This window comes from Musca domestica, unplaced genomic scaffold, assembly GCF_030504385.1.
Source record: "Musca domestica strain aabys unplaced genomic scaffold, Musca_domestica.polishedcontigs.V.1.1 3, whole genome shotgun sequence".
Taxonomy (NCBI): Eukaryota; Metazoa; Arthropoda; class Insecta; order Diptera; family Muscidae; genus Musca; species Musca domestica.
Window position 1 is genome coordinate 7,744,992 of NW_026712299.1, and position 19,662 is coordinate 7,764,653.

At 32.6% G+C, this 19,662-nt stretch overlaps 1 protein-coding gene across 1 annotated transcript in view; it reads right to left on the reverse strand.

The window, feature by feature from the left end:
• LOC101889152 (fasciclin-2) overlaps positions 1–19,662 on the reverse strand; it is a 94,761-nt gene that overhangs the window by 24,147 nt on the left and 50,952 nt on the right. Inside the window, exons 2-3 of the mRNA XM_059124744.1 lie at positions 3,610–4,128; positions 313–426 (exon numbers count right to left, since the gene is read on the reverse strand). Of these exons, the coding sequence (XP_058980727.1) occupies positions 313–426; positions 3,610–4,128 (633 nt within the window). The remainder of the gene's footprint in view (positions 1–312; positions 427–3,609; positions 4,129–19,662) is intronic.

Genomic DNA, 19,662 nt, shown 5'->3' on the forward strand with positions numbered 1-19,662 from the left:
AAATTAAAACAGTTGAGCATTCCAGTTGAAATGAAATTTCGTTTTTTTGAGAAAAACAAAACAAAACCATGAAATGAAACTTAAAATGACAACCAGAAATTCTGAAATGATGGGTGGTCAGTCATTCATTTAGGAGGGGGACGTTTCCTTGGTTCTAACCAGAAAATGAATGACTGCCATTGTGTTATAAAGAAAGATTCGAAAACAAAACAAACAATGAATGAATGAATGCGGAGACGGGGAACGGGAGGAGACCCCCGGTAAACCCCAGAGTTGAGAAAACAAATTTATTTGTCCAATTGCGGTACCTACCAACCACAGATAACTCGAATGTTTTTCTCTCCTTTTGTTCTTTGCTGCTACCCTCACATGTCCAATTGCCAGAATCTTCCAATGACATATGTTCGAAGACTAAAGCTGTTGATTCTGTAAGAAATGGAAGAAATGGAATAGTTAGCAAAGGGAAATGAGAAAATTCCTATGAATAGATGGCATAGGAATAAGAAGAAATGGAATTGAAGGATTATTGATTAGAATGCAAAAAATGCACTATAATTTGGCTCCTGATCATATTACGGTTTCAAGCCTAATGGGCTAGATTATACATTTTCTTGGGACAGTCAATTCTGTACATGAAATCAATAAGGAAAGGTCAAAAGTCGGCCGGGCCAACTATATTATACCCTACAGCACTACGCGTATTTAGTAGAGCTCCCTTAACAAATATATATATATTATTTTTGAAATAGATCATACCACCTATAAACATTTGGCTTTAGAGTAGTTATAATTTGGTTTCAGAGGTAATTAATATATGAAAGGCATATCCAAATCTGAATCTGAATGAAGACATTTTTATCTTTTATACCAAATAACATTGCTATAGAGTACATGATATCACTTCGAGGAGGATTATATTAAAAAAGTAAAAAAGCTATAAGTTCGGCCGGACGGAAATTTGAAAATAAATAAATAAATAAAATCCTTTAAAAATTCCGTTAAAATTTTAAAAATACCGAATGTAGCCGTTATATTAGGGACTATACCTCGACGAGGACCTACATAGGCAACATTTATCATAAGCCATTACAATATTCAAATGCGAAACTTGAAAAAAATCGGTGAATAATGTACCTAAAATCATTAAAATTATATGGGGGGCTATGCCAAAACGTGGACCAGCACAGACTATTTTCTATCTTAGGCTGTAGTATCCATTACGAACTTCATTTACCAAATTTGAAACAATTCCGACGAATAATGTCGTTAAAATCATCAAAATATCGAATATCGGGAGGTACCGTTATATGGGGGCTATACGAAGACGTAGACCTGCACAAACAATTTTCTGTCATAGGCTGTAGTATTCATTACGAACTTCAAATACCAAATTTGAAACAATTCCAGTGAATAATGTCGCTAAAATCATCAAAATATCGGGAGGTACCGTTTATATGGAGGCTATACGAAGACGTGGACCAGCACAGACAATTTTCTGTATTGAGCTGAAGTATCCATTCCGAACTTCAAATGCCAAATTTGAAACATTTGCAGTGAATAATGTCGCTGAAATCATCAAAATATGGAATATCGGGAGGTACCGTTTCATGAAGGCTATACGAAGACGTGAACCTTCCACAGACAATCTCCTGTTGTAGGCTGCATCCGTTACGAAATTTAAAACAATTCCAGTAAATAATGTTTCTAAAATCAACAAAGTACCGAATATCGGGAGGTACCGTTATATTGGTGCTATACAAAGACGTATACCTGCACGGTATATATATAAATATATATATATATATATATATATATATATATATATATATATATATATATATATATTTATATATATATATATATATATATATATATATATATATATATATATATATATATATATATATATATATATATATATATACATATATTTCCAATATTTCCACAATAAACCTGAAATCTGATTAAAAATAAGTGTGGGAGCTATATCCAAATCTTAGCCGATCTCGATACAATTTGGCAAAGGTATTTCTGGTACCAAATATCATTGTTATCGAATGCATATTACGAATGTTAGGAACTTAAATACCAACTCGGATGAAACATATGTATGTGAGCTATATAGTTAATCTAACGATTTTCTCCAAATTTGATGTATTTGCTTCTAGACTGACGGATGTACCAAAGCTCTGACAAATAATGATAATTAGGTATACAATTAACCCGAAATCGGTTGAAGATACATATGGGACCCATATCCAAATCTGAAACGATCTTTATAAAATTTGGCAAGGTATTTCTGGGTTGTATCTGATATCTGGTACCAAATATAATTCTTATCTAGTGCATTTTACGCATGTGAGGGACTTAAAAACCAAAATCGGATGAAACATATATGGGAGCTATAGATATATCTGAACCGATTTTCACCAAATTTAACGTACTTGTTTCTATGATAAATTCAGTCGGATGTGCCAAAATTCAGATCATTTGGACTGATAATGGATGTATCTAAATTGTTCAATGGAATTGTCTTAAAATCCACACAAGGAGCTCCTTTTGAGTACTTTGCCCCCTGGAACTGAATTGTCCATATAGGTCCACGATATCGTACAGCCCCCAAACATCGGTACCACCGATATTCGGTATTATGATGACATTTTAACGACCGGAATTGTTTCAATTTTCGTATTTGTAGTTCCTATTGGTAATGACAAAAATTTGTCTATGCTGGCCCAGGTCTTCGTATAGCGCCCATATAACGGAACCTCCCTGTATTCGGTATTTTGATGATTTCAGCGACATTATTCAGTGGAATTGTTTTATGTTTCGTATTTGAAGTTCGTAATAGGTGCTACAGCCTATGACAAAAATGTTTGCATGCAGGTCCACGTCTTCCTATAGTCTCCATATAATAGTTTTCATTTAAGTGGTAATTTCAAATTTTCACGTTCCTTCCAAATGATGAAGGGTATTAAAAGTTCCGCCTGTAAAACTGTTATTCCGTGTGTAAAACCTCCAAATATTGTTCGTAGGAGCTTTAAGGTATATATTCGTGATTAGTATAAACTTCCAAGTCGGTTTAATGATGCTCATATTAGTTGATGATGAAATTTGAAATTTGGCATAATTTGTTTGCTGGGATATTTTGTATTGAAAATGAGATATATCCGTCCAAGTTTTCCAATAGTCCCCAAAGTATCGTAAAATAGTTGATATTTTTTACAAATTGGGTCAAATACTCCCAACATAAAAAAATTACCATGTTTTGGGACCATTGTGATTCTTTTCGATTCCACCCCATTTTAAACGAAATGATTTAATCTTCAAGAAAGTCCCTTAGAAAAATCCATTCCATTTATAAAATTCAACATTGAAAATATTTTTCTTATTGAGCCGTTTTTTATTGTTCCCTAATGCAATATCCCAAAATCCCACTCCATCCCTTTCTTCGCCTTCTTCTTCCAAAGTACTTCCAAAGGATACTATAAATCTCATATAAAATCATTTCATAATGTATTTTCCATAAAACGCTTCACTTCGCCTTCAACTCCATTTTTCGCATATTAAGAATTTATAGATTTAAGCAGAAGATTTCCACAGACTTACCTCCACGTTTCTCGATGTGGACACGTCCTTTGGTGTTCTTTCGTACTTTGCCTTTGGGATCAATCCATTTAATCTCGATTTTTCTTTGTACTTGGTTGGCAGGCGCCGCCGCCGTCGCCGTTGTTACAGTTGTTGACGTCGCTGATGCAGCTGACGTTGTGTTGCCCTCCGTCGTGGTGATGGTGGGCGTTGTCGGTGTGGGTGGCGGTAGTGTGCGACAAAAAACTATAAAAGAATCATTGACAAAGTGCGATGTGGGCGGTGCCAAAGGTGTGAGCTGGATAAGATGATTCTCGGCATCCGTCGACCCCGCCGACGAACTGTAAATATTTGTCTCTATGCTTCGTCCATTTCTGGTTAATGATAGTGGGTTGGAACTTAGACTACTTTTACTTTTGCTGGGCGTGCTGGGGCGGGTCGAAGTACTGAGGGTGGTGGTGGTGGTGGTACTGCTACTGGTACTTGTGCTTCGGTATGTGGTTGTTGTGAGGTCATTTGTCATTTGTTCCCAGGTTGCAACTGTAAAATATGAAACGAAAAACATTTCGGGATTACAAATGGCTTGCCTATCTTTTACAATTTCTTTAAATAATAAAAAATTTATTTCATTTATTTACTGATTCAACTATTTATTCATTCGTTGGTGTAACTCCTTTATTCAATTATTTTTTTTTATTGGAATATTTTTTGGTTTTCCCTGTTCCAATAAAAGCTCCAATCACTCTCCGGTGTTTTATGACACATTGTGGTGGAAAACGATTCAATGATTTTTATTGATTGTCAATTTTGTTACGGCACTTGTAACAATCATGCCAATCAAGTATTTCAATAAAATTGATTGGCATTTAATTTCATCAGAATAAATCTTTTTTAGGGCCAAGAGCGATAATCAAGGCCAGAAACTTGGATTTTTTAAATGATATTCTTTCAAGGACTACAGAAACGTAGATTTTTCAAGGACTCTCAGAAACGCGAATTTTTTAAAGAAAATTTTTTCAAGGATCAACAGAAACGTGGATTATTCAAAGAAGATTTTTTCGAGGATCAACAGAAACGTGGATTTTTTAAAGAATATTTATTCAAGGATCAACAAAAACGTGGATTTTTTAAAGAATATTTTTTCAAGGATCAACAGAAACGTGGATTTTTTAAAGAATATTTTTTCAAGGATCAACAGAAACGTGGATTTTTTAAAGAATATTTTTTCAAGGATCAGGAGAAACGTGGATTTTTTAAAGAATATTTTTTCAAGGATCAACAGAAACGTGGATTTTTTAAAGAATATTTATTCAAGGATCAACAAAAACGTGGATTTTTTAAAGAATATTTATTCAAGGATCAACAAAAACGTGGATTTTTTAAAGAATATTTTTTCAAGGATCAACAGAAACGTGGATTTTTTAAAGAATATTTTTCAAGGATCAGGAGAAACGTGGATTTTTTAAAGAATATTTTTCAAGGATCAACAGAAACGTGGATTTTTTAAAGAATATTTTTTCAAGGATCAACAGAAACGTGGATTTTTTAAAGAATATTTATTCAAGGATCAACAAAAACGTGGATTTTTTAAAGAATATTTTTTCAAGGATCAACAGAAACGTGGATTTTTTAAAGAATATTTTTTCAAGGATCAACAGAAACGTGGATTTTTTAAAGAATATTTATTCAAGGATCAACAAAAACGTGGATTTTTTAAAGAATATTTTTTCAAGGATCAACAGAAACGTGGATTTTTTGACGAATATTTTTTCAAGGATCAACAGAAACGTGGATTTTTTAAAGAATATTTATTCAAGGATCAACAAAAACGTGGATTTTTTAAAAAATATTTTTTCAAGGATCAAGAGAAACGTGGATTTTTTAAAGAATATTTATACAAGGATCAACAAAAACGTGGATTTTTTAAAGAATATTTTTTCAAGGATCAACAGAAACGTGGATTTTTTAAAGAATATTTTTTCAAGGATCAACAGAAACGTGGATTTTTTAAAGAATATTTTTTCAAGGATCAACAGAAACATGGATTTTTTAAAGAAAATTTTTTCAAGAATCAACAGAAACGTGGATTTTTTAAAGAATATTTATTCAAGGATCAACAGAAACGTGGATTTTTTAAAGAATATTTTTTCAAGGATCAACAGAAACGTGGATTTTTTAAAGAATATTTAATCAAGGATCAACAAAAACGTGGATTTTTTAAAGAATATTTTTTCAAGGATCAACAGAAACGTGGATTTTTTAAAGAATATTTTTTCAAGGATCAACAGAAACATGGATTTTTAAAGGATTTTTTTTCAAGAATCAACAGAAACGTGGATTTTTTAAAGAATATTTTTTCAAGAATCAACAGAAACGTGGATTTTTTAAAGAATATTTTTTCAAGGATCAACAGAAACATGGATTTTTTAAAGAAAATTTTTTCAAGGATCAACAGAAACGTGGATTTTTTAAAGAATATTTATTCAAGGATCAACAGAAACGTGGATTTTTTAAAGAATATTTTTTCAAGGATCAACAGAAACGTGGATTTTTTAAAGAATATTTTTTCAAGGATCAACAGAAACGTGGATTTTTTAAAGAATATTTTTTCAAGCATCTACAGAAACGTGGATTTTTTAAAGAATATTTTTACAAGGATCAACAGAAACGTGGATTTTTTAAAGAATATTTTTACAAGGATCAACAGAAACGTGGATTTTTTAAAGAATATTTTTTCAAGGATCAACAGAAACGTGGATTTTTTAAAGAATATTTTTACAAGGATCAACAGAAACGTGGATTTTTTAAAGAATATTTTTTCAAGGATCAACAGAAACGTGGATTTTTTAAAGAATATTTTTTCAAGGATCAACAGAAACGTGGATTTTTTAAAGAATATTTTTTCAAGGATCAACAGAAACGTGTATTTTTTAAAGAATATTTTTTCAAGGATCAACAGAAACGTGGATTTTTTAAAGAATATTTTTTCAAGAATCAACAGAAACGTGGGTTTTCAAAGAATATTTTTTCAAGGATCAACAGAAACGTGAATTTTTTAAAGAATATTTTTCAAGGATCAACAGAAACGTGGATTTTTTAAAGAATATTTTTCAAGGATCAACAGAAATGCGGATTTTTTAAAGAATATTTTTTCAAGGATCAACAGAAACGTGGATTTTTTAAAGAATATTTTTTCAAGAATCAACAGAAACGTGGATTTTTTAAAGAATATTTTTTCAAGGATCAACAGAAACGTGGATTTTTTAAAGAATATTTAATCAAGGATCAACAAAAACGTGGATTTTTTAAAGAATATTTTTTCAAGGATCAACAGAAACGTGGATTTTTTAAAGAATATTTTTTCAAGGATCAACAGAAACATGGATTTTTAAAGGATTTTTTTTCAAGAATCAACAGAAACGTGGATTTTTTAAAGAATATTTTTTCAAGAATCAACAGAAACGTGGATTTTTTAAAGAATATTTTTTCAAGGATCAACAGAAACATGGATTTTTTAAAGAAAATTTTTTCAAGGATCAACAGAAACGTGGATTTTTTAAAGAATATTTATTCAAGGATCAACAGAAACGTGGATTTTTTAAAGAATATTTTTTCAAGGATCAACAGAAACGTGGATTTTTTAAAGAATATTTTTCAAGGATCAACAGAAACGTGGATTTTTTAAAGAATATTTTTTCAAGCATCTACAGAAACGTGGATTTTTTAAAGAATATTTTTACAAGGATCAACAGAAACGTGGATTTTTTAAAGAATATTTTTACAAGGATCAACAGAAACGTGGATTTTTTAAAGAATATTTTTTCAAGGATCAACAGAAACGTGGATTTTTTAAAGAATATTTTTACAAGGATCAACAGAAACGTGGATTTTTTAAAGAATATTTTTTCAAGGATCAACATAAACGTGGATTTTTTAAAGAATATTTTTTCAAGGATCAACAGAAACGTGGATTTTTTAAAGAATATTTTTTCAAGGATCAACAGAAACGTGTATTTTTTAAAGAATATTTTTTCAAGGATCATCAGAAACGTGGATTTTTTAAAGAATATTTTTTCAAGAATCAACAGAAACGTGGGTTTTCAAAGAATATTTTTTCAAGGATCAACAGAAACGTGAATTTTTTAAAGAATATTTTTCAAGGATCAACAGAAACGTGGATTTTTTAAAGAATATTTTTCAAGGATCAACAGAAATGCGGATTTTTTAAAGAATATTTTTTCAAGGATCAACAGAAACGTGGATTTTTTAAAGAATATTTTTTCAAGGATCAACAGAAACGTGGATTTTTTAAAGAATATTTTTTCAAGAATCAACAGAAACGTGGATTTTTTAAAGAATATTTTTTCAAGAATCAACAGAAACGTGGATTTTTTAAAGAATATTTTTTCAAGAATCAACAGAAACGTGGATTTTTTAAAGAATATTTTTTCAAGAATCAACAGAAACGTGGATTTTTTTAAGAATATTTTTTCAAGGATCAACAGAAACGTGGATTTTTTAAAGAATATATTTTCAAGCATCTACAGAAACGTGGATTTTTTAAAGAATATTTTTTCAAGGATCAACAGAAACGTGGATTTTTTAAAGAATATTTTTTCAAGGATCAACAGAAACGTGGATTTTTTAAAGAATATTTTTTCAAGGATCAACAGAAACGTGGATTTTTTAAAGAATATTTTTTCAAGGATCAGCAGAAACGTGGATTTTTTAAAGAATATTTTTTCAAGGATCAACAGAAACGTGGATTTTTTAAAGAATATTTTTTCAAGGATCAACAGAAACGTGGATTTTTTAAAGAATATTTTTTCAAGGATCAACAGAAACGTGGATTTTTTAAAGAATATTTTTTCAAGGATCAACAGAAACGTGGATTTTTTAAAGAATATTTTTTCAAGGATCAACAGAAACGTGGATTTTTTAAAGAATATTTTTTCAAGGATCAACAGAAACGTGGATTTTTTAAAGAATATTTTTTCAAGGATCAACAGAAACGTGGATTTTTTAAAGAATATTTTTTCAAGGATCAACAGAAACGTGGATTTTTTAAAGAATATTTTTTCAAGGATCAACAGAAACGTGGATTTTTTAAAGAATATTTTTTCAAGGATCAACAGAAACGTGGATTTTTTAAAGAATATTTTTTCAAGGATCAACAGAAACGTGGATTTTTTAAAGAATATTTTTTCAAGGATCAACAGAAACGTGGATTTTTTAAAGAATATTTTTTCAACAACAGAAACGTGGATTTTTTAAAGAATATTTTTTCAAGGATCAACAGAAACGTGGATTTTTTAAAGAATATTTTTTCAAGGATCAACAGAAACGTGGATTTTTTTAAAGAATATTTTTTCAAGGATCAACAGAAACGTGGATTTTTTAAAGAATATTTTTTCAAGGATCAACAGAAACGTGGATTTTTTAAAGAATATTTTTTCAAGGATCAACTGCAACGTGGATTTTTTAAAGAATATTTTTTCAAAGAGCAATAGAAACGTGGATTTCGTGAAGAATATTTTCCAAGGATCAACAGAAACGTGGATTTTTTAAAGAATATTTTTTCAAGGATCAACAGAAACGTGGATTTTTTAAAGAATATTTTTCAAGGATCAACAGAAACGTGGATTTTTTAAAGAATATTTTTTCAAGGATCAACAGAAACGTGGATTTTTTAAAGAATATTTTTTCAAGGATCAACAGAAACGTGGATTTTTTAAAGAATATTTTTTCAAGGATCAACAGAAACGTGGATTTTTTAAAGAATATTTTTTCAAGGATCAACAGAAACGTGGATTTTTTAAAGAATATTTTTTCAAGGATCAACAGAAACGTGGATTTTTTAAAGAATATTTTTTCAAGGATCAACAGAAACGTGGATTTTTTAAAGAATATTTTTTCAAGGATCAACAGAAACGTGGATTTTTAAAGAATATTTTTTCAAGGATCAACAGAAACGTGGATTTTTTAAAGAATATTTTTTCAAGGATCAACAGAAACGTGGATTTTTTAAAGAATATTTTTTCAAGGATCAACAGAAACGTGGATTTTTTAAAGAATATTTTTTCAAGGATCAACAGAAACGTGGATTTTTTAAAGAATATTTTTTCAAGGACCTTCAGAAATGTGGGTTTTTTTAAGAATATTTTTCCAAGGACCTTCAGAAATGCGGGGTTTTTTAAAAAATATTTTTTCAAGGACCTTCAGAAATGTGGGTTTTTTTAAGAATATTTTTCCAAGGACCTTCAGAAATGCGGGGTTTTTTAAAAAATATTTTTTCAAGAACCTTCAGAAATGTGGGTTTTTTTAAGAATATTTTTCCAAGGACCTTCAGAAATGCGGGGTTTTTTAAAAGATATTTTTTCAAGGACCTTCAGAAATGTGGATTGTTTTAAAAATATTATTTCAAGGACTATCAGTTCCAAAAACGTGGATTTTTAGGATATCTTTAAGGGCCTCAAAATATTAATCTTTTAATGTTTTTTTCTTTAAAAATGCATTCTGTATTGTTAAAATAAATTACTCTCCCTTTACTCTCTCTCTTCTTCATATGCTCTCTTCACATTAAATCAACAATTTCAATACCAATCCTATTCCTTCGTCAATTGCTCATAGTTTCGTATAATTTCCACTTGATTTAACACCCTCTCGTTGAATTTGCTATTGACAGCATCGCCCGGGAATAAAACGCTTCAAGTGGTTCAGTGACCGTAAATTGAGAAGCATAATTTACAACGACGAACCACTTGAGGCTGGAAACTAGATGCTCTCGGTAGGGCTCTGGCAAAAAAATGTGTACCATATTGGATTGGATGCGATGGCACAAATAATCTTAACCCAATTTTCCCAAATGAAAAATTGTATTTCCCAGCTGTAACAATAGAATAGGGAAATATGAAAAATTATTTAAATGCCAAACAAACCAAATCAGCGACCCAATTTCGAAAACAGAAAGAAAAGGCCACAACTAACAACAACAAAAACAAACACAAACATTTAAATGCAAATAAATTCACTTAAAATTCACTTTTTACACCGCTCCCAGTTAAGGAGCATGAAATGAGGCGGGGAGGGCGGAAAACATGCAAATCAATTTCCCTTGCTCAGGACTCCTTGGCAAGTGGCGCCCAACTTGCACTGCCCTTAACCCATTCATTCAACGGAAAAACGAAACAAAACACACAACCCGATGAAACCAAACAAACCTTCTTGAATGCAAAGCCTTCGAAGTAGATTCTGTGATGCATGAATGCAGATAAGACCACTCGTTTTCGAATGAAACGAAACGAAAAAAAAAATGATAACCGCCAACAAGATACTCAGTTCTTGCCATCCAATTCTCTGTTTTGAAGGAACTGCAAACCAAAGACAGGAATTTTGCCTTTGGCCGCTGTTTGACGAATCTGTACCTCGTTTTCCTCTGCTTTCATATTTTTCGAAGAAAAAAATAACGGAAAACACGCTGAAAACATTGAGTTTGACACAATGCTGGCGTTGTGAAGGATAGTAGACATGGGTCATACCACCGACAACACCAACAACATCACAACTAGTGAATGAAATAAGTGATGGACAAGCGGAAGTGAAAAATCCACAGAAAACATCTTTCACTTTTACGAGCTACTCGAGCTGTGAAATGAAACAGTCCTCGTCAAAGAATTCAATGCCGTCCAAAGAGGCGCCATGATTACAATGTTCTTTTTCTGAGGGTTAAAGAGATCTTCTCGTTATTTTCGGAAAAACTTTGTAGTGGATGGATGGCGGGAATTAAGGTCGGGCGCAAAGTGGGCCGGAACTAATAGGATGTTTTGAAATTGCGGCTCAAATGAAGTATGTTAGTGGGTAATGAGGTAAATGAGGTTCTTGACAGGAAAGACCTTTCGAAATTTTACAAGGAAAAGGGATTCCAGGAGAAATTCAATAAGGCAAAATCTTATAGAGCCGATACTAACTTTCAATTTTATATATGTTTATACCAGCAAATTAGCTTGAGAAAGCGAAAGTTATCAATTACACTGTGCAACACATAAAATAATATCAAGAAAAAAAAACAAGTATAAAAGCAGCTAAGTTCCAGCCGGGCCGAACTTTTAATACCCTCCACAATGTGGAAGGAACTTGAAAATTTAAAAAAAATCCGAAACCTACCACATAAATGGAAACCGTTGTATGTGGACTATATGAAGACGTGGCCCTGCATACGAAATTTTTGGCCATAGGATGTAGTACCCATTAAGATCTTGCTATACGAAATTTGGAACGATTCCGGTGAATAATGTTGCTGAAATCATCAAAATACTGACTATCCAGAGGTACCGTTATATGGGGGCTATACGAAGACATGGACATGCATACAAAAATTCTTGTCATAGGCTGTAGTACCCATTACGAGCTTCAAATATGAAATTCGAAAAAACTGCGGGAAATAATGTCTCCAAATTAATTAAAATACCGAATATCGAGAGGTATCGTTATATGGGGCCTATACGAAAACGTGGACCGACAAGGCACATTTACGAACTTCACCTGCCTACTGGTAAACTATGCATGTTTTCAAAAGTTTAGCCTTCTATCTCAATTCGTTCGAAAGACAGCGTGTTAACAACAGAGAGACGGGCATCGCTAGATCGTCTGAGAATTGTACGCTGATCCAGAATATATATACTTTGTAGGATCTATTATGAATATTTCAAGAAGTTAAAAACGGAATGACAAAGCCAATATAGCCTCCATAGAATAGTGGAGAGTATAAGAAAAATATATTATAAATGTGGAGCTAAATATAGAAGACCCCCGAATCGGCGTTTTGAAAGTTTACTCCGTTAAATATCCCAAATACCAAATTCTCTGAAATTTTCGGATTACGATTCCCTGGACTCCTTACATTTCAGCTTTAGAGTCTTCTCTACAATATTACTGATAATAATACAAAGATTGTGGTGGTCCTTAATTTTAACCCTAAAGCGAATTAGCAAAGGGGTCTTTTTGATCCTTTTTATACCCTCAGCCATTTGTGTTACAGAGGGTTTATATCAATTGATACGGCCAAAACGAGTCTCATGGAATCCGTGTCAGGACATTTGGGGTCGATCTAGAGACGTCCGCCCGCCCGTTTCTCTGGTGCCCACGATAACTTTCGAAGGAAGCATTCGATTTGGTCTACACTTGGTACACCATAATATTATAGTCAAACTTAGATCGGGTTCAGAGATGAGTTAAATCAGTACATTCTTTCTCGTACCTGGTACTGCTACCAATATTACTGATAACAATACAAAGGTTATGGTGGTCAATGATTTTACCTTTAATCTAATTTAGAAAGGTCTGTAGGGTGAGTTGAAAAAACTGCAACCAACTTCAGACTGCTGTCACTAAGTCACTCGTATGACGGCTGAGATTTTGGTGGCAATGTGCGCTGGAAATGAAGCGAGGAACTTCATTTTGTAACCATTCTCGGGAGGGACTTTAAACCCCAAATCGAATGTACACTGGTGGCCAAAACTAAAGCAACTAAACTCGCAAAGACAATAAATGCCCTGTAACTTTTACAAAAATAAACAAATCGTAATTTTTTTCCAGTTTTAAATGTGGTACTGTATTCACTTTTAAAAAAACTAAAAATAAAAATACAAAAATAATTTTGAATGAAAAATAATATATGGAAAACTAAAATGACCCAATTTTTGTTTGGTCAAAAATAATTAAATTTTGGCTAGTAGTCGATAACATAACCGTTATTGTTGATAGCAGCTGCACACCTACGAGACATTGAATCTATAACACGCTCAATTTGATCCTTGGGTATGCTTTCCCAGACACCCTAAATTCTTTGGAAAATGTTGTATTTTTTTGTTTCTGAATCTCGCTTGATCTTCCTGTCAACGATACTCCTAAGGTTTTCTATGGGGTTTAGGTAAGGTGATTGTGCCGGCCAAGAAAAAACACACAATTTTTGACTCCCGCAACCAATCTTTGACAAGTTTTGATGCACATTTGAGATCGTTGTCATGCTGAAAGAGCCAAATGAGCCGAATATTTTCTTCAGCCAAAGGAAACAACGTAATGTCCAACTCATCTTTGTAAACAAACCGATCCATAACTTCCTTTATTTCATGGATAGGCCCAAGTCGATAGAAAGAAAAAAAAAAACGCCACACCACTTTTGACCCTACCTCATGCTTCACTGTACCCTTGCAAAACTGTGGCTTGAATCTTTCATTTTTTGCTTTTCTCACCGTAAATTTTTTCTTGTTTGAGCCTTTAATGTTACACGTGGACTCATCCCCGAATAAAATGTTTTTCCATTGAACTGGACTCCAATTAATATTATCGTTTCCGAAAGGCATCCTAGCTTTCCTATTTTATTCATATACTAGCTGGCCCGGTCCGCGTTGCCGGCCCGTAGTTTTTGTCTATTATGCATATATTCCCAAGCATAATTATTCACAGATATGACTGATATATGTGTTCACGTACAGGTCGATTTAAAGTGTTTTAAAATACCTGTACCCATTTTTAACCAGTGGGCTTCAATATCTAAACCGTGGGCTTCAACTGTGTGGATGTGCTATACAAATCTATTAAAAAGTATATATCAATCTTATCGCCATATAAGGGATCAAATTAATTTTTAATATGGTAAAAATCGTAGCAAAATCTTCCAGTCAAATGAGCAGTAATTTGGAATTTGCTGTATTTTGTATACTACATAATTGAGGGCTGAATGATTTAAGAATAGCCAAAGTTAATTACTTTTTTAAACCCATTAGCAACTTAGATTGTGCATTAGAGTCCTCATAAGTCCCCCTAACCATGTCAGTCTGTTTGTCCGCCAAAAGGTGGACTTGAGAGGGTATTATAACATGGATAAAAATTCTAAAATTTGTAGATATGTTGAAATTTTAGTGTAAGATTTTCACCCCCCTAATTCGCATTATTAGCCAAATTCTTTGAAATGTGGTTAAATTAGGAGGTACCTTCTTTATATGGGCACTACTCCGAAACATCGACCTACATTGAAAACTTTCTTCTACCCCTTATAATCCAAGATGACAAATAGAGGCCAAATCAAAAATATAGCAGAACAATATAGCATGTCATAGCATTTCGCGTGATTTAAATAAGTAAAAATAGTTTTATCCACCTCATAATTGAGGGCAGAATGAATGATAAGATGGGAATTAATTTTATTTGCCATTTAAATTGTAAGTTGGAGACCCCTTAAGGTCCATATTTTCATCATAGGATAATTCAATGATGATTAAACAAATATTCGGTCCCGTGCTACTTTCTTATATTTGTAATTTGTTCATGTTTCCACAATTTATTTCATATGGATGCACATCCCAAATCTACGTTCCCAACCAATATTCTCTTGGGGGTTAACAATTCAATAGAAAACAAAATTTTCTTTTCTGACCACCAATTAGATGTGAAAGTGGACTTGGGGATACTCCAATGTGGGGACTTTACTTAAATAAATTCCTATGTGGCAATTATCTGTATGATGGTTCCCTACCCCAGGGTGGCATAAATTAAATTTTTTTAGCCAAATCAATTGATGAATGTGGTCAATACCAATATGGGCCCTACTCTGAAAATTTCAAATTTTATGCGAAGAGGTTATCTACCCCCTTAGAAACAAAAATGTCAAATAAGGGCCAAAAAATGAAAAAAGTGGCCGGCCAAGACCCCAAAAATAACTTAAATCATAGATGGTTATATAAATATGAAATCGGGTTGTTCCCATATCCATGAGTTATGATCGATATAAAGACCTGCAAAAGTGATTTTAGGTATTTTGAATGTTTGGGAAGAATTTCTGGAAGGATATAAAACCTTTTCTTACTAAAAGTCCCATTCGCTCTACTATTTTGCACCTTTTATTTCAATATTGGTATATTACTTATTATTCTCCCAAAGAATTTTGCATTTTGAGCTCTCATTGGACGGATCATTGTCACGCTTTGAAATGAGCCCCATTAAGCTTTTTCGGTCATTTTTGTTTGTTTAAACGTGTTCGCATCTTCCAGCTAACCCACGATGTAGGCCCTGGAGTTGAAAGGTAGATGTCAGTTAACATCCTATTTCGCACTTATTCAATTTTTTTAGTGAAAAATTATTCTTTATTTTGTTCACAAAAAAAAAAAAAATTGACAAAAAAAATAACAAGTAAGCAAAGGCTACAGTCGAGCGGGGCCGACTGTTGAATACCCTACAACACTATAATAAACGATACAGTTTATATAGGCGAGATACTCGAAAGAATTCCACAAGATATTGTGACAAATAATATAAGAAAACCGTCAGGTTTCGTTCTCGAATCTTCAAATAATAGCAACTTAAACTAATTTGCTTAATTCCAATTTATTGGTAGATGTTGCACGTAAATGGTCTTCCTAGATCTGGAACCAATATTTCCCAAAGACCTATAATCTCTCAGAAGTGGCAAAAGATTTACATATATTATTGGTTTTTGACTGAAACGCATCTATATGTGATACAGACATTTGACTATATTCTTCAACGAAATCAGCGTTAACGGAATAGTCAGAAGTGCGTCTTTCCCGTATTTGTGAATTCTCCAAAAAGTCACTAGAGTGGACATTTTCGTATTCTGTCTAAAAAGTTGGCAAATATTTTTGGATGGCCATCCAAAACTGCTTGACTTTTGCAATGTCCGGTAATCCCCATTCAAATGTGCGTGAGGATCGGGCGATAATTACGACCTGCTGATAATTTTGCAGTTTTTTGGTCCATTTCAACCCCTAAATATATGGCGATCATCTCCAAAAAGAGTAGGCTTCTATTCTGACCCTCATCTTATCCCCATGCAAAATTTCGTAAGGATCGTGCCATAAATGCGATCTGTATGTGATATCCTAATTTCCTAACTACTTAGTTTTGTTAGCTGTAGAAATATTACCAAATGTTTAATTCAAAATGAAAATATGCCAAAAATATGACAAAATTGAAAAAATATGAGAAAATTTTACAAAATCAATATTTTCATCTTTAGAGAGATATTTTTATGCGATTTTTTTAGACGTTTTTACTTTCCTGCCAAGAGGCCATTCTGAATTAATGAGAACTGTCCAAATCAGTTCAGCCGTTCTCGACATATAAGAGATTTTTCAAGCATATCTTCTTTGATAAACATATATATCGCACATATTTTGCTATATATCCGTTTTGTTGGATGTTAACATCAATGTAAAGATCAGAAGTAACCTTGTCATGGCTTTATGATTTCGCCGGGATTTAAAATATTCGCGGTTTAATGAAAAATTTTGAATTTTTTTAACACAAAAGATATGGTATATTTTACCCGCTAAATATTATCCGATTGGTAGGCTTCTTCCCCGCCCTAAACTCTAGCTACATGCGAAATTCCGCGTCGATTGGTCTATAATTGCGACCTGTATAGCTACTGCAAAATCCGAAATTTTTTCAGTATTTGGTCCATTTCAACCCCTAAACACTTAGCGATCATCTCCAAATGAAATAGGCTTCTATTCTGACCCTAACCCCACCTTCGTGCAAAATTTCGTGAAGATCGGACCATAATTGCGACCTGTAGCGTGATTACAAATTAACATGGACAGACGGACAGACGGACAGACGGACAGACGGACGGACGGACATACATGACTAGATCGACTCAGCTCGGCGAGCTAGGAAGATCCATATATACTTTCCTATATGGGAAACCAATATTTCGAGGTGTTACATAAATTGTGGCCCAATCAAACTTATAATACCTCCAACACATAGTGTTGTAGGGTATAATAACAAATTGAAAAAGTCTTCAACTTTTTCGCTGATTTTTTACAGCAAATGATTTAAGATCCTTCCTTACAAAGTTTGTCAATAGAATGTACTATTACTTTAAAATTCGATTCCATTGAAAATGTTTTTTTGATTTTTGCAATGAGATCTCTTTTTCATGATTTTTCAGCGATTTAGAAAAAGTAATTATCTTTTAACTTTGGTGTGACCGCGTTAAATTATTTCGATATCATCTATTCCGTTTCGCCACCACATAATTCGCTACTACACTTCCATGTAACCCGCCATCAATTTCAGTTCTCAAGAAATCAAGTCAATTAAATAAATTGGTATAAATATTCTAATTCAAAAAAAAAAAAAATATAAAAAAACACTACAAATGTACATTAGAAAAAAGTAAGTCAAAATGGAACAAAATCATGCAAAATAAAACATTACTATTGTACATTTGAAAAGTCAAAATGAAAATGTTAATATATCACATTTTTACGCGATTTTTTTGGATATTATCCTTTTCGGAGAGTAGACAACTCCGAATTTGTGTGAATCGTTAAAATTAATCCAGCGGTTATAAGCGTAGTAACTAACACAACTTACATTTATATATGTAGATATATAATACATATATATACACTGGTGGCCAAAACTAAAGCAACTTAAATCGCAAAGACAATAAATGTCCTGTAACTTTTACAAAAATAAACAAATCGTAATTATTTTTCCAGTTTTAAATGAGGGGTTTAATTCACTTTCAAGAAACTAAAAATAAAAATACAAAAATAAGTGTGAACGAAAAATAATATGTGGAAAACTAAAGTGACCCAATTTTTGCTTGGTCAAAACTAAAGCAACTTTTGATTTTTTATTTTAAAATAATTAAATTTTGGCTAGTAGTCGATAGCATAACCATTATTTTTGATAGCAGCTGCACACCTACGAGGCATTGAATCTATAACACGCTCAATTTGATCCTTGGGTGTGCTTTCCCAGGCACCCCGAATTCTTTAGAAAATGTTGTGCCTATTTATTTCCGAATCTCTCTTGATCTTCCTATCTACGATACTCCAAAGTTTTTCTAAGGAGTTTAGGTCAGGTGATTGTGCCGGCCATAACAAAACATGAATTTTTGACTCCCGCAACCAATATTTGACAAGTTTTGATACATGTTTGGGATCATTGTCAGGCTGAAAAACCCAAATCAGCCGAATATTTTACTCAGCGTAAGGGAACAACGTGATGTCCAACACATCTTTGTAAACAAACGGATCCACAACTTCCTTTATTTTATGGATAGACCCAAGTCCATAGAAAGAAAAATAGCGCCACGCCATTTTTGACCCTCCCCCATGCTTCACTGTACCTTTGCAACACTGCGGCTTGAGTCCTTCATTTTTTGGTCTTCTCACCGTAAAATTTTTCACGTCTGAGCCTTTAATATTAGACGTAGACTCATCCCAGAAATAATGTTTTTTTCCATTGAGCTTAATTCCACTTAATATTATCGTTTCCGAAAGCCTTTTTGATTTTTTCAGATATAAATGGTTTTTTGATGTCTTACGGGCACGCAGACCAGCTTCCACTACTCGTCTACGCACTGATCTCGAGCTTATATCCAATGATTGCTCTCTCACCAATCCTGTTGAACTCTTAAATAGTTGTTTTTTATTTCTCTCACAATTTGTGGATCAGTATGGGCTGAAGTTCTTCACGGCATTCATCCGTTATGGACTGTTACTACTGATCCAGTTTCAAAAAACCGACTTAGTGCACGTACATAATTATGAAATCACATAAATATTTATGAAATATTTCTCGGAAATCATTTTCTGTGATATGTTGTGTTGATAATCACTGATAATTTGCTGTTTTATTCAGGTACTGTATTTGCTTCTAGCCATTTTTAATTTTTTTTTTGGCAGTACTTAAAAAAACGAAAAGAAAAACACATACTGTTGTAAAAAACTTTTCAAAAAGGATTTATGACAAGCGAAATTGTCGAAGAAAGCAAAAAGCGATAAATATCATAGTAAAAACCACTGAAATTGCAGCGGTTATATGAATGTACAATGTACAACAGAGTTGCTTTTGTTTTGTCCAAGCCAAAATCGGGTTAATTGACTTTACCAAACATAATTTTTTATATAAAAATGAATTTTGGTTTTATGTTTTAGGTTTTTAAAAAGTGAATAAGGTACCTAATTTAAAACAAGAAAAACTTTCTCATTTTCTTAATTTTTGAAAAAGTTACAGGGCATTCATTCTCCTTGTAAT